We start from the raw sequence: 16,124 nt of genomic DNA, 5'->3' as shown, positions 1-16,124 counted from the left end.
GCCCATTAACCAGATGAAGAGTCATACAGACTCGAAACATTAACTGTGTTCCTCTGCGCAGATGCTGTCAGACCTGCTGAGTTTTTCCAGCTATTTTTGTTTTTGTTTCAGATTTCCAGCATCTGCAGTATTTTGCTTTTACCCTATTAGCCAGACTGGCATTTGAGTTCAGAACTTACAGAAAAGAATTTAAACACAATCTTTAGTTTAAAACTTCAGGGAATTCAAAGAATCTGTAGTCCCTGGTTTCCAGTCCACAGCACTGCCCAGCTCCTGATCCTCCCCCACACCTCAACCCCTGACCCCAGGTCCACGCTCAGCCTGGTCACTATTGGAGTATCTCCAGTCTCTCGAGCTGGCTTGAAGGAACAGCTCCACCTGGTGATCAAGTATAGCCTCATCCGAAACTCCTTCAGTTCACAAATCACAGATCACGGGATCTCAGCTCGCAGTATCGCAGAATCTCAAATCACAGAGTCACAGTTCACAGGATCTCAAATCACTGGATCTCAAATCACAGGATCACAATTCACAGGAGCACAATTTACAGGATCTCAAATCACAGGATCACAGATCAGAGGATCACAGTTCATATTTCACAGGATCACAGAATCATAGGATTACAGTTCACAGGGTCACAGTTCACAGGATCACAGAATCACAATATCAAAGAATTGTTACAGAGCAGAAAGAGGCCATTTGGCCCCTTGTGTCTGCATCAGCTCTCCGAATGATCAACTTACCCTTGTTCCATTCTCCTGCCTTGCCTCTGTAACCCTGCATCTTCTTTCTTTTCTCTAATTGCCTTTTGAATGCTTCAATGTCAGGAAGATGGGCTAATGTTTTTTCAAGAGTCTTTGTCATCGATAATACTCAACATGTCCTGAGAATGAATATGTCTTCTTGCTTGTTTAATATGCTTCCATCTTCTCTCTCATACTCCAACCCCTTTTCACAATTCCATTATCTTTCTTGTCAATTCCTCAACCTTCTCTTTTCCTGTTCTCAGTTTCCTTCTGAGCTGAAAACAAAACCCATTTCCCTGCCTACCCTTAAGTTATTGCCCCTATTTGAGATCCTCGAGCTGAACCTTTTGCTTTTCCCAAAATGGTCTACAGTCTGCCTCAGTTCCTCAATTTTCTTTTCCTATTTTAGGAGTTTGCACCAATGCAGCTCCATATAGTGAACCTCAATCTCCATTGCAAGGAAGCTCCCAAGCTTATATCTACAATTCCATGGTTTCCAAAAGTTAGAGTCGAAGACTTCAGATAGTTCTGACTTAATTACCTGGATAATTAACCAGGAAATGTTAGACAGAAAAATCCTAGTCTAACTCCTGGATAACTATACAAGTGACACTCCCAACTCTCCCCTTGATCCCCCTTACTACCCCCTGACCCCTTAACTCTGCCCCCCCCCCCCATCCCCCAGCCTCCCAGCTACCCCCAGCCAACCTGGTCTTACTAGCGCCCCCCCACCCGAATCCCTCCCCACCTCCCTAACTGCTCTTGACCCAATCTGACTAGCCTCCACTGTCTGGCTACCATCACTGACCCTTCGCTCCTCCCCAATCACCCCTATCCACTCACCCACCTGCTGCCCCCTCACTTATCTCTCCCACCTATCCACTTGTACACCTACACACTCACCCATTCACTCATAGACTCATTCACTAACACACACTGAAGCTTGTGGACAGTTAAACACCTACCAGAATACGGCAACTAGTGCTTTAAAAAGGAGGCGTGGTTCCTGCACAGATTCTCTTCACTGCTATCTGCAGGGATTCCTGCGCTGAGGGAGTTTCTCTGCATCGTGGATCAGAAGTTGGAGTCTGTTCAATGTAAGGTAAATGGGAAGTTTTCCATTGGATCAGTCAGACACAAGAGTTCTGACTATGGAGTTTTGGGGCGATATGCTAGAAGGATTATCAAGTGAGGCCATATGGGTTGAACTGAAGAATAAACAGGAGCAATCACACTGCTGACTAGAGTACTAGTCTCTAGTACTAGAGACCCCCAAACCATCAGAGCAAATATATAAGCAAATTGCTGAGAGATACAGAAACAACAGGGCAACAATTGGGGATTCCAATATTAACTGAGATTGAATCACTATATATCTTAGAAGGAGCGCAAAATTCTTCAAATGCATTCTGAGCTTTTTTAGCTAGTGTGTAGGAAGGTCAAAAGGAGAAGGGTCTGTTCTGAACCTAGTTTATGGGAATGAAGCTGGAAAGTTGGAAGTTTCAAGTTGTGAATAATTTTGGGAGTAATGATCATAATTCAGTTAGATTTAGTACAATTATGGTAAAGGACACAGACTGACCAGGAGAAAAAATTCTCAATTGGAGGAAGGTGAAGAAGATGAATGAGATTTAACAAAAGGACTGCTAACATTGCATAACTGTTTAGAAAGGGAGAAAGCAAAGGATAGCCTGAGAAATTACTGTAACCTGGATAGGAGGCAAATTATTGGAAAAAATTCTGGAATATAGGATTACTTAGAATTAATTAATTAAAAGAGGATTAATTATCATTCAGAAAAGTCCAGATAAATCCAGGCTGTCTTCAGCCAGCATGGACTTGTTAAGGGAATGTCATGCCTGGCTAAATTGACTAGCTGACTAATCAGTACAGGATGAGCAGAAATTCCCTCCAACTAAACATTGGGAAAGTCTGAAGTCAATGGACAGAAACTTGTGGAGGTGACAGGGATCTCAGAAATCCAGCAAGGTGCCTGCACTGCTGCTTTCTGGGAAGGCCCCAATGTATTGTGCGCCACACAGGCAAATGGCAGCACATCCCCGGGATCAAGGACCCCAGCAGCAGAGTCCCGCCCACCATGAGTTGCAGCCAATCAGTGGTCAGCAGATTATCTGTACTCAGCAGCGCCACTGGGGGGGTGGGGGGTGGTGGAGATGGTGGCTGCTGTTGGTACTACACCCACCCAAGGCCTCGGATTGAGGAGGGATACAGGCACAAGTGAATGATGGTGGGAAGGCGGTCATGAGGGTGAGATGGAGGAGGGTCAGCAGTATACACAGGGGACCCCCCCACCGAGGAGGGTCAGCAGCATACACAGGGGACCCCCCCACCGAGGAGGGTCAGCAGCATACACAGGGGACCCCCCCACCGAGGAGGGTCAGCAGCATACACAAGGGACCCCCCCACCGAGGAGAGTCAGCAGCATACACAAGGGACCCCCCCACCCCTTCCTGATGGTATGTCCTTTGATCAGGCACTGAGTGCCTTTGAACAATACCCCCCCCACCCGCCCCCCCCCACACCCACCTGTCCCCCGAACCAGCAAGCAAACATTGCAGGGTTTGCTTATCATGTTCCCTGCATGACGAGTCCATCAGCAGTAACACCAGCAACAGCCTGGTGAGGCCATCACTAATTGCCCATTTAAGGGCCTCCACTGATAGCAGGGCAGGAAGGTCATCCATGGGCCTTCATGCCATGGATATAATCGTGGTGGAGGCAAGAGGATGGTTGCATCCCCACCCGCCACCTTCAAACCAATTAAATGGCCCCCACTGCCAAACTCACCATGGGGGGAGGGTAGAAGGCCCTGCCCATTGTCTTCCAATCTCACCACCCATCGCCCCAGCCCCCACACACGTCATTCCCTAGCTACTGACTCCATCACTCTCCCTGGCAATTATCTGACGCTAAACCAGTGTATTCACAACTTTGGTGTCATATTTAATGCTGGGTCAGCTTCTGACCACCTACCAATGCCGTCACTAAGTTCATCTATTTCCACCTCAGTAACATTACCCAGCTCTGCCCCTGCCTCTGCTCTTCTGCTGCTGAAACCCTCACCCATGCCTTTGTTCCCTCTAGGCTCGGCTATTCCAAAACATTCCCAACCAGCCTTCCATAATCTACCCTCTAAACTTGAGGTCATCCAAAACTCTGCTGCCCGTTTCCCAAATTCATACCCAATCCCTCTCCCCTATCACCCCCGTGCTCTCTGACCTACACTGGTTCCTGGTTAAGCAGGGCCTGGATTTTAAAATTCTCATTCTTCTTTTCAAATCCCTCCATGGCCTCTCCGTCCCTATCTCTGTAATCTCCTCCAGCCCCACACCCTCTGAGATCTCTATGCTCCTCTAATTCTGGTTAGAGAGATAGGGAGGGGAGAGGTTGAGGGATTTGAAAACAAGGAATATAATTTTAAAATGTAGGTCAGCGAGCACAGGGTGATGGGTGAACATGACTTGGCACAAGTTAACACAAAGGCAGCAGGATTTTGGATGACCTCAAGTTTACAGAGTGTTGAAAGTGGGAGGCCAGTCAGGGGTGTGTCGAAGTAGTCAAATCTGGAGAAAACAAAGGCTTGAATGAGGGTTTCAACAGCCGAAGAGCTGAGTCAGGCAAAGTTATGGAAATGGGCAGTCTTGGTGACTTTGTGGGCATGTGGTTGAAAACTCAACTCAGAGTCAGAGAGAGGAGATAGTAGATGTATTGGTTATAATCTTCCAAAATTCTTAGATTCTGGAAGGGTCCTAGCAGATTGGAAAATAGCTAATGGTACACCTTTATTCAAGAAAGGAAGGAGACAGAAAGCAGGAAACTATATGCCAGTTAGCCTAACATCTGTCATAGGGAAATTGTTAGAGCCCATTATTAAGGAGTTTATAGCAGGATATTTAGAAAATTATAACTCAATCAGGCGGAGTCAACAACGCTTAGTGAAAGGGAAATCATGTTTAACTAATTTATTGGAGTTTTTTGAGGAAATTACAAGCAAGGTGGATAAAAGGGAACCTGTAGATGTGATGTACTTGGATTTCCAAAAATCATTTGATAAGGTGTCACATCAAAGGTTACTACAAGATTAAATCATGTAGGGGAGTACACAATATCATGGATAAAGGATTGGTTAGCTAACAGGAAGCAGAGAGTAGGGATAAATGTGTCCTTTACAGATTGCCAAGCTGTAACTAGTGGAGTGCCACAGGGATCAGTGCTGGATCCTCAACTATTTATAATTTATATCAATGACTTGGATGAAGGGGCCCAATGTATGGTAGTTAAATTTGCAGGTGACACAAAGATAGGCAGGAACTTAAGTTGTCAAGAGGAGGTAGAGAGTCTGCAAAGGGAAATAGACAGGTTAAGTGAGTGGACAAAAATTTGGCAGATGGAGTATAATGTGGGAAAGTGTGAACTTATCCACTTTGGCAGGAAGAATAGAAAGGCAACAAGTACATTTCTTTTTCACCTGAAAGGAGTGTTTGGGGCATCGGATGGTGAGAAGAGATGAGGTAAAAGGGCAGGTGTCCTGGACCTGCATGGAAAAATGCTGTAAGAAAGGGTCAGGTGTTCAACATGATTGAAGAGTGGACCAGCGCGATGGAGAGGGAGTGGCCCCTTTGGAATACTGGAAGAAGAGGGGGCGGGCGGGTGTGTTTGGTGGTGGCATCATGCTGAAGATGGTGGAAATGATGATTGAATGTGCAGGCTGGTGGGGTGGAGGGTGAGGACAAGAGGAACCCTGTCCTGGATCTTAGAGGGAGGGGAAAAGGTTAGAGCAGAATTGCGTGAAATGAAACAACACAGTCCAGGGCCCTCTAAACCACCATTTTGGGGGGTGGGGGTTGGGGTGGGGTGGCGGGGAGGGGAGGGGGGAGTTCCTCAGTTGAGGAAAAAGGAAGACATATCAGAAGCACTAAGGAAAATTGCATCATAGACTAGATACAGGCCGGGTACAATTCAACAAGGGTGGAATGTAGGGGTAACACAGCCGGGGGTCCTTCGATGACAAGGAGATAGGGATTATGATGGATTATGATGAAACTATAAAAGGTGGTATGATGTATGTCAGGCAAATTCTTCGAGTGAGAACCTGGACAAATATATTAAGTTGAGAGGAGAAGTAAAGAGGAAAATAAGAGCGGTAAAGAGAGTATAAGAATAGGATGCAGTTAACATCAAAGGGAACCAAAAAAACTACCACCAGGTAAATAATGAGTGGGTAGTAAAAGGCAGTGTGGGGCATATTAGGGACAAAGAGGGTGTTCTATGCTTAGAGACGCAGGGCAAGGCTAGAATATTTAATGAATTCTTTGTATCAGTGTTTACTAAGAAAGAGAATGCTGACAAAGTATCAGTGGAGATAGAGGGGCAATGGATGGGGTGAAAATTGATAGGTAGGATATACTGCAAAGCCTGGATATCTTTAGGGCGGATAAATCGCCTGGTCCGGATAGCTTGCATCCCAGGTTACTTAGGGATGTGGGGGTGGAGACAGTAGATGGTATCTCCCAATTTTCCCCACACATGGAGGAGCTGCCGGAGGATTTGAGAGTGGCAAATGTACTACCCTTATTTAAGAAAAGGTGTAAGGATAATCATAGGAACCACAGGCCAGTCAGTTTAATATCACTGGTGGATAAGGTTTTAGAAACAATATTCAGGGGAAAACATAACAGGCACTCGGAGAAGTTGGAGTTAATTAAGGAGAGCCAGCATGGATTTGTAAAAGGCAGATTGTGTTTGACTAATCGAATTGAATTTTTTTGATGAAGTAACTGAGAAGGTTAGGGAATGCAATGGGCCTTGTCTACATGAATTTTGAGAAAGCATTTGACAAAGTAGCACATGAAAGGCTGGTTAACAAAATTGAGGCTTGTGGGATAGAAGTGTCAGTGTCAGTTTGGATAAAAAGGAATGACTTAAAGACAGGAAACAGCAGGTCATGGGAATGGGTGGTTTTTCATGCTGGGGATTAGAGACTGGCATTCTCCAAGGGTCAGTTCTAGGGTTGCTGCATTTTTTCGATATAAATAAGTGACCTGGAAATTGGAGTAAAGAGTAAAATTTCAAACTTGCCAATGATTCCAAGGTTGGAGGGCTAGCAAACAGTGAGGATGACAGCAATCGTCTTAACAGGACATAGATAGGCTGACAGAAATGTGAGGGATATGTTGTGCTGCCTCTTTCTGGATTAATACAAATGAAGCTGAAGGGTAGGCAGAGAGTTGAACATGGAGCTTTAAGGGAGGCTTGTTGCTTCAGCTCACACACGCTAACTGTGCAAGAGAACTGAATCACGTGATATTGCATCACTTCCTGTGATGACATAGATATTAGCATAAATATATATTTAAATGATTATATTTAACATACTAACAAATACACTACCACAGCATCACCCTGCCTTTAAATAGCAACCCCATCTGTATAATATTAACACTTATGTGAATAAGCAACCTTCATGGACTGTAAGAAATTCGATAACTATAATACTATTTATATAAAACATTCAACTATAACAAGAACATTTGGAATGCTCCTTCTCAAGGTGTTGTCCATCTTTGGATCCATACTGGTCATCGGTTGATTCAAGCAGATTTCTGACAATAGCATGTAGGTGTTTTCAAACTGCCTGTCATCTCCTCCTGAAGGTTGTGTCTGGAGGATTGTCCTTAGTTGTCAGTCATCATCTGCAAAATGTACATGGGTAAGCACAGATGAGACTGATCAGTTGCCTAGCAGTGACTAGCAGAGAGTCTCCTGAGGTGAGATTGATTCCTTCGCAGTATCACACCATTTGTTGTCACCTCGTATAAACGAGGTCTCTTGAACACCTTGGTCATCGCTGCTGGGATCCATGTCAGTTTTTGTGGGTGTAGGCCCCTCATTTTCTGGCCAGCATATAATGATAGTAATTCTGCACCCATATACATGCCATGTACATCTTTCATCTAACCTCGTTTCCCCTGTAGCCGGTCTGTAATCAAAGACAACTTGGTGAGATGTTCTCTTGGTAATGTGGTTCTCACTGGTTGACCAAACAGAAACTCAGCAAGTGATGGCAATCCTGAGTCTAGTGGCGTTAGGTAAAGATGCAACAACACAACTTGGATAAATTTCCTGGTTTGTATCCCATTTGATTGAGGGTCTCTGGGTGATGATGTGATATGTTTGATGGACCATCACTCACACATGTCCTGTAACAGTATTGCTACGTAATGTTGACTATTAATTAGTTTGTCTTGCTGGCTCAGGATTAAACAGAGCATTTGCCCAGTTGTCTTAATCTATAGTCACACCTTTGCTGTCCTGATGTGAAATCCATTTGCAGTGCTTCAGGTTGAGCTTCAGACTTGAACATTGTTCTCAGCTACTGCTTGATCCTGTCTGCTCACTATCACTGCCTCCACAAGCAGGATTTTTCAGTCATTGGGCGGGCATGGCGGGTGGGCCTGGGAGCGGCTGCGGAACAGACCACCACCCACGATCAGCCCCCAACCGTGATTTCACGTTGGCTGTGCCTGAGGAGCTCAGCGCTGCGGGTATGGGGGCGGGAGGAGAGTGAGCACAGAAATCTGCACATGCCATGGGCTCCCTGAAGATAGGGGGCTGCCCAGGGACTGCCTCAGGGGCTACCTCAGGGTCTCTCTCAGGGTCTCTCTCAGGGTCTCTCTCAGGGTCTCCCTCGGAGTCTCTCTCAGGGTCTCTCTCAGGGTCTCCCTCAGGGTCTCTCTCAGGGTCTCTCTCAGGGTCTCCCTCAGGGTCTCCCTCAGGATCTCTCTCAGGGTCTCTCTCAGGGTCTCCCTCAGTGTCTCCCTCAGGGTCTCTCTCAGGGTCTCTCTCAGGGTCTCTCTCAGGGTCTCCCTCAGGGTCTCTCTCAGGGTCTCTCTCAGGATCTCTCTCAGGGTCTCCCTCAGGGTCTCTCTCAGGGTCTCTCTCAGGGTCTCTCTCAGGGGCTGCCTCAGGGTCTCTCTCAGGGTCTCTCTCAGGGTCTCCCTCAGGGTCTCTCTCAGTGTCTCTCTCAGGGTCTCTCTCAGGGTCTCCCTCAGGGTCTCTCTCAGGGTCTCTCTCAGCGTCTCTCTCAGGGGCTGCCTCGGGGAGCTGAAGAATTGTGGAAACAAAAATAAAGATTTTAAAAATGGGAGAAACATGTCCCCACATTTTACTGAGTCACAAGAACAAGAACATATTAAAAATGTTGTGTAATTTTATTAAAAAATTACTGCTGGAAACCTCATCCCACCCATGGATGAGGTTTCATTAAAAATCCAAAGGCTGTCTGGCCAAGTCGCTCGGCCACCAACTGTAAGGTTGGATGGACAGTGAAAACTAGCATTCAATTCTTTCACTAAGGGCTTTAATAGGCCTCTTAGTTATCAGCAGATGTGCTGCAGACTGTAGCACACGCCCACAGACCAAAATATTGCACGAGTGCACATTGATGTCAGGACACTCGCCTGACACTCGCCTGACATCATCGCGCACTATTTTACACCCTATCAGGTCAGGCAAGCCCCTGCCCACAGGATGTAAAATCCTGCCCCATGTTGTATTATCTCTTTCTAGATAAATATAAACAATGCTGAAGGGTAGGCAGAGGTTGGACATGGAGCTTTAATGGAGACCTGTTGTTGCTTCAGCTCACACACGCTAACTGACTATGTAAGAGAACTGGATCACGTGATATTGCATGACTGACTGTGGTGACATATATATAAGCATAAACATATATTTAAGTGATTATACTTATCATATTAGCCAATCAAGTATGGCAGCAGAATAGGAAAAGGCAAAATAGACTCAATGGCAGGGATAGAGGGACCTGGAGGTTCATGTACATTGATCTGTGAGGTGATAGGACACAATGAGAGAATAATTAGCAAGGCACATGGGATCTTGGGCTTCATTGAATACAAAAGCAGGGAGGTTATACTGAACCTTTGTGAAGCTCAGGCTACAATTAGTGTTTTGGGTCCAGTTCTGGTCACCACATTTTAGGGAGAATGTATGGGTCCTTGAGAGGGTGCAGAGGAGATTTACCAGAATATTTCCAGCGATGGAAGTAAGGGCAATTAGGGATGGGCAATAAATACTGGTCTAGCCAGCGACACCCACATCCCGTGAATGAATTCAGTTGGAGAAAAAATTAGGTTGGAGAACCTAGGGTCATTCTTCTTGGAGGGGAAGAGACTGAGGGAGATTTGATGGAGGTGTACAAGATCATGACAGGTTTGAATAAGGTAGATAAAGAAAAACTGTACCCATTGGCTAATGGTACAAGGATGAGGGGGCACAGATTTGGGCAAGAGATGCAGGGGTAATATGAGGAAGAACTTTTTTAAGCAGTGAGCGGTAATGGCCTGGGAGTCACTGATTTCGAGGGTGGTGGAAACAAGGACAATGAACGATTTCAATCGGAAATTATTTGGACACTTGAGGGAAATAAACATGCAGGCCTATGGGGCTAGAATGGGGGAATGGGACTACCTGGATTGCTCTACAGAGAGCCAGCATGGATTCAATGGGCCAAATGGCCTCCTTCTGTACTGTAATGACTCTCTGGTTCTATTACTATGGCATTGCAGAGGTTAATACCCCAGAGTTTTGAATCAATGACATTGCAGGGGGTAAATACCATGGTGTGTTTAAACAATGCATTGGAAGAGATGATTTCTAGTCTATGAACTGATGAGCCATCACTGACCAAACTGAACCTCGTCTCATTATTCTTTACTATGTATCTTTTATCCAACACTTTCACAACAACGTGAGTCATTTTATAACCCATATTATTACAGGGTTGAAATCCATCTCCACTAAATTACTGCTTTTTCTTTCTGATAGATTTTTATCAACAATGAATGGCATGAGTCTGTGAGCAGAAAGACATTTGCTACATTCAACCCAGCATCAGGGGAAAGAATTTGTGATGTGGAGGAGGGTGATGAGGTAAGTTGTTCAAAAATGTCCTTTTTTAAAACCACATTTAAAAAAAAACAGAACAGTGTTAGTCTTGTTATTAATCCTCAGGCTGTGGTCTCCTCTCTTCTGTTTCATTTTGCTGAAGCAGTTCAACAGTCCCTGGTTAGCCTGTTCTTATTTCAGAGGAACATTAAGTGTCTCTGTCCATTGCCTGTTTCCAAACACAGCTGCAGGGGAGTGTTTTGTGGTGACCAACCTGCACACTCACCTCCATTCACTCCAAGGCTGCCTGCTCACCCACTCTGAATGTTTCTCCACCTCACCCATTTTTCACCTATGCCTCATGTCTGCCCAGTTTCATTAGCAATCTGATCGTTCTGGCTCTGACACAAACAATAATCTTACAGTGATAAATCTTTCTGATGTCAAGAGCTGCTTTATTACTGTTGCATTTACTCAACCTGAAGAAACAATCAACCAATCAGGAATTTTTCTTCCCAATCCAATGGGTGCTCTCACTTTTCATCCCCTTCTAATGTTAACATTAAATTTTAGGGCCAGATTTTCATGATAGACTTGAGAATCGTGAGTCGGCCAGATTTCCTAACATTGCGTTCCTGAGTTCTGAATGAACCTACACACACGTGTTATTTCCCTCTCGGAGTTGGGTCAGGCTGGATTTGAGGCCACTTCCTCCTGGTGCAGGCCTAAGGTGGGAATGAAGGCAGGTGGATACCAAGGCCAGCAGGTTAGAAAGCTCCCCCCCCACCCCACCACCCCCCCCCACTCCATTCACTGGGACATCAGCTCTGTTCTGTGGATGACTGTTAAGCCTCTTAGCCCTCATCCTTCACTGCCCTCAACCCTCACTCACCTCCATGCCCCCACCCTTCACCCACTCCCATGCCCCCTCCATACTCCCATGCCCCCTCCATACTCCCATGCCTCCTCCATACTCCCATGTCCCCTCCATACTCCCATGCCTCCTCCATACTCCCACGCCTCCTCCATACTCCCATGTCCCCTCCATACTCCCATGTCCCCTCCATACTCCCATGTCCCCTCCATACTCCCATGTCCCCTCCATACTCCCATGCCCCCTCCATACTCCCATGCCCCCTCCATTCTCCCATGCCCCCTCCATACTCCCATGCCCCCTCCATACTCCCATGCCTCCTCCATACTCCCATGCCCCCTCCATACTCCCATGCCTCCTCCATACTCCCATGCCTCCTCCATACTCCCATGCCCCCTCCATACTCCCATGCCCCCTCCATACTCCCATGCCTCCTCCAGCATTGGGTCATGAACCACCATGATTCCTGTGCCAGTCAAAATGGCGGCTGCTGGGAAAAAGGTGGCAAATTTGAATATACGCTCCTCCTGTCTCTGTTTTCAGCCGCCCGACACAAGTTTCACTAAGCAACAAAATTCAGCCCTAAAACTTTCCCTCACTTTCTGCCTCTGGTTCCTACACTCTCATTATGGAGCTGCAGAAATGTCAGATCATGGAGTCTTTATCCATTGATCAGCAGCTTCAAAGGTTTAGTTTTTAGTTAATTCAGAGCCAGGGGACTCAGACAGGTGACCTGGTGCCATCATAAATATCAGCAGATCAACCTTTAATATGTTTGTAAGCATCAAACTACAAACAGTACTGCTGAGTGAGTGTGTATACAGGTATATGTGTACGTACACTGGTATATGTGTAAGGTACTGGAAAATATGCACGTATACTGCTATATGCAGACTGGTATATGTCTACGGTTATGTGTATGTGACAATTATAGGCTATAATGTATCATAACAAACTTGAAAGTAAAGCTTTATGTTGTGGGAGAACTTCTTGCCCTATTTGCTTCCGGACAATTTGGTATCGGAAGATCAGGAATTAAATGTTGAAATCCTGGTCTCTTTGGCCCTAAGGAGTGAATGTTTATCACTTTCTGTGCAGCTCTCCCCAATCGCCCAACAGAAGCTGCAGGAAGACCTGCAGAAACTCGGGGGAGACTGTCTAAAGCCAGGCATTCGAGACCCACTTCTACCCCTATTGCGGCCCATCCCATATTTGCCACCAATGGGAGGCAGACTTCCAGATTTTATGAGCCGCATGATGCTGAGGTTTTCAGATTGTACAAACTAGAACTGTCATAGGCAAAGGACACAGGCAAGTGGGAGGTAGGAAAGGACACACACATCCAGGCAGACAGGTGAGCAATGAAACCAGGTCACAAAATGCCCATCGGATGGCCTGGCAGTTTGAGAACCATTGGAGGCCTCAGGTATGCAAGTGTCCAGGCTGCAAAGCCCTTGCTGCAGATGTGTTGAGGCAAAGCCTGTATTCAGCAAGTGAGTAGACAAGGAATCACTCACTCCGGATGTGCGGGTGAGTTACAAACACTCGGGATAAAGCTTGTACAGAAGCAGGGTGGGCAAGTAAGTGGTTGCATCAAGAGGTCCTCCCAAGAGGCGGAAAAGTAGGCCAGCCGGGAAGCATTATGGGCAAGCAAGCAGCCAAGCACCTCCCATTCCTACCAGATCTTAGTACCTCCAGCCCAGGGCTCTCACATCCTGCACTAAATTAGCTCCAACATTCCTCAACACAGAGCCCCAATTGCTGCAACACTATGGGAGGTCCCCAGGACTAATTTTAATAATTTGTTGTAACTATCAGATCAAAAACTAATGAACTGATGGAGGTAGATTTTTCAGGACCTGAATAGCCTGAGCAAAGTGAATATGAAAACATTGGAAAGAGGAAATGCGAGAACTTGGCAAATCCTCCGTCTCTTTAATGTCAAAGGTTCAAAATATGAGTGTGTTCCCTAAGGGCAGACAACCCTCCCAGGCTATATTTTCCTGCTTATTTTGTTGCTCCCTAGGAGTACGGAACCTTGAAAAATGTGCCTTGTTTTGCTTCTAGTCTTAAGTTTATCCTTGACATAAAGTACCACAATCAGAAAAGATTCAAACTGTTCAGTAATTTGAATAACTAATTAAAATGACATGGTTAAAATAAAGTGTGAAAATAATTCAATATTATCCAATGTTTCCGATGAACTATCCTTGAATTAAGGGGAGCAGTCTCTGAGTAGAAATGTCTCTGGGTCCATCCACAATCGGACATTCACGCTAACCGGGAGGCCTGAGACACATCCCTGGGCCTCAGTGACACAATTGGCCTATGACACTTCCAGCAGTTGTTTAGATGACTATCAGGCTGTCGGCCTCACCAGCACTGATCTGAAGGAGGGGCTGAGGCATGTGGCGGTAATCATGACGATTGTGGAGTTGGGTGGGGAAGTCTGGAGATGAGGGGAGGGGGGGAATGTGGAGTTGGGAGAAAGTATAGGACTCTGCCTCCACAAAGGATCTCTTTTAATCATCTATTTTGAAATAGTGGAGCTCTAGTTGTGGTGGGAGGAGCACTGAAGAATGCTGGTTAGGATGGGGCAGACAGCTGACCCACTCACTGCTGCCTAACTTCTATCAGCGGGCCTCAGTTACAATGTATGGAACTTATACTTGTACGTGACCTTACCTGTAAAGCAGGCACAATGGGGTTCAATTTTTAACCCTGTGTCTACCTTATTGTCACAGAGGGTCTCAATTTCAAGCTGCACTGTACTACGTTAAGCACGTTATTGGTTTTGATTTAAATCTGCGTGAATTGAGTCAGAACTGGAAAAGGCACTTTGAAGTTCAAAATAATAATTATAAAAATATAACTGGTAAAAATATTGTTAATCACTGTCTTTATTTCAAAAGAACTGCTTCACCATGTACAGAATGACACACACATGGTCAGTTTAACCAATGTCACTGATTGAAAATAATTAAGCTCCCAGGAGTGTGCTGTCACACAACTTAGATTTTCAGGATGAGCAGGAGTTTCCAGAATTCACTAAACTAAGCTCCCCTCCTTAGCGGGCCAAAGTTTACACGTGACAATATATTGAAGCTCTTCCAACAGCAGCAGAAAAAAATTGATGTAGTGCCAGAGACCAAAGTGTTTACATCAAGGGCTGATTTTTCAACGATGCACTCCAACATAGACCTTTTAAAGGAAGATTGTTGCCATGGTTAATGAGACCAAATCGTTGGCACAGGTTGGTGCAAGTGTAGGGACAATTTTTCAAACACCTGTTTCTGTGGGCTAGGCAGAGGCTCACATCCGGGACATTGCCCCTTCCCTCTCTGTCACCTGATCTGTCAATAATCTTTAATTTCCACAAATGTTCCTGACTCTATACTTCCTGTACACAAGGCTTTACATCACTGGAGGCCCTGACCACATTCTTGGCACATACATGCCAATTAGCAAACTATGAAAGCAAAATACTTATGATGTGTAGCTATTAATAACTAAATATACTTCCGTCATCCCACAGAGATAGACTATGAGTTTATTCTTAAAACAGATGATCAATTCTGGAAGGATTTTTACTAGGATTAGTCAATCCTCCTTTTCTTTTGGATAATCTATTCGCGGGATGTTGGTGTCACTGGCTGGGCCAGCATTTATTGCCCATCCCTAGTTGCCCTTGAGAAGGTAGTGGTGAGCTGCCTTCTTGAACCGCTGTAACCCCCGTGGTGTAAATGCACCCACAGTGCTGTTAGGGAGGGAGTGAGTTCCAGGGTGTTGACCCAGCAACACTGAAGGCACGGTGATACATTTCAAGTCAGAATGGTGTGTGGCTTGGAGGGGAATTTGCAGGTGGTGGTGTTCCCATCTATCTGCTGTCCTTGTCCTTCTAGGTGGTAAAGGTCACGGGTTTGGAAGGTGCTGCTGAAGGAGCCTTGCTGAGCTGCTGCAGTGCATCCTACACACACTGCTGCAACTGTGTGTCGGTGGTGAAGGGAGTGAATGCTGAAGGTGGTGGATGGGGTGCCGATCAAGTGGGCTGCTTTGTCCGGGATGGTGTCAAGCACCTTGAGTGTTGTTGGAGCTGCACTCATCCAGGCAAGTGGACGGTATTCTGTCACACATCTGACGTGTGCCTTGTAGATGGTGGACAGGCTTTGGGGAATCAGAAGGTGAGTTACTCTCCACAGGATTCCCAGCCTCTGACCTGCTCTTGTAGCCACAGTATTTACATGGCTAGTCCAGTTCAGTTTCTGGTCAATGGTAACCCCCAAGATGTTAATGCTGGGGGATTCAGCAATGGGAATGCCATTGAATGTCAAGGGGAGATGGTTGGATTCTCACTTGCTGGAAATGGAAATAGATTGAGGACATAATCCCTAATTTTAGTACTTGTGTTTCTATTGCGATTATCTAAAACTAATTGGCAGGATCACAGGAAAGCACTTATTAGAAAGTTAACATTCCAGAGAATACAGCTTCAGAGTGATGACATAAACTAATAGCCAATCACAGCACACTGAATCATGTAACATTTCTCAAGCAACTGTGGTTTAATCAGAATTAAT

General features: G+C 45.6%; 1 protein-coding gene across 1 annotated transcript in view; it reads left to right on the top strand.

The window, feature by feature from the left end:
* aldh1a3 (aldehyde dehydrogenase 1 family, member A3) overlaps positions 1 to 16,124 on the top strand; it is a 710,895-nt gene that overhangs the window by 22,586 nt on the left and 672,185 nt on the right. The window contains exon 2 of the mRNA XM_041175393.1: positions 10,614 to 10,718. Coding sequence (XP_041031327.1) covers positions 10,614 to 10,718 — 105 coding nt within the window. The remainder of the gene's footprint in view (positions 1 to 10,613; positions 10,719 to 16,124) is intronic.

Source organism: Carcharodon carcharias, chromosome 26 (assembly GCF_017639515.1).
Source record: "Carcharodon carcharias isolate sCarCar2 chromosome 26, sCarCar2.pri, whole genome shotgun sequence".
In the NCBI taxonomy this organism is placed as follows: Eukaryota; Metazoa; Chordata; class Chondrichthyes; order Lamniformes; family Lamnidae; genus Carcharodon; species Carcharodon carcharias.
Note: the sequence above shows the minus strand (reverse complement) of the source record. Positions and strands in the feature narration are given on the sequence as shown.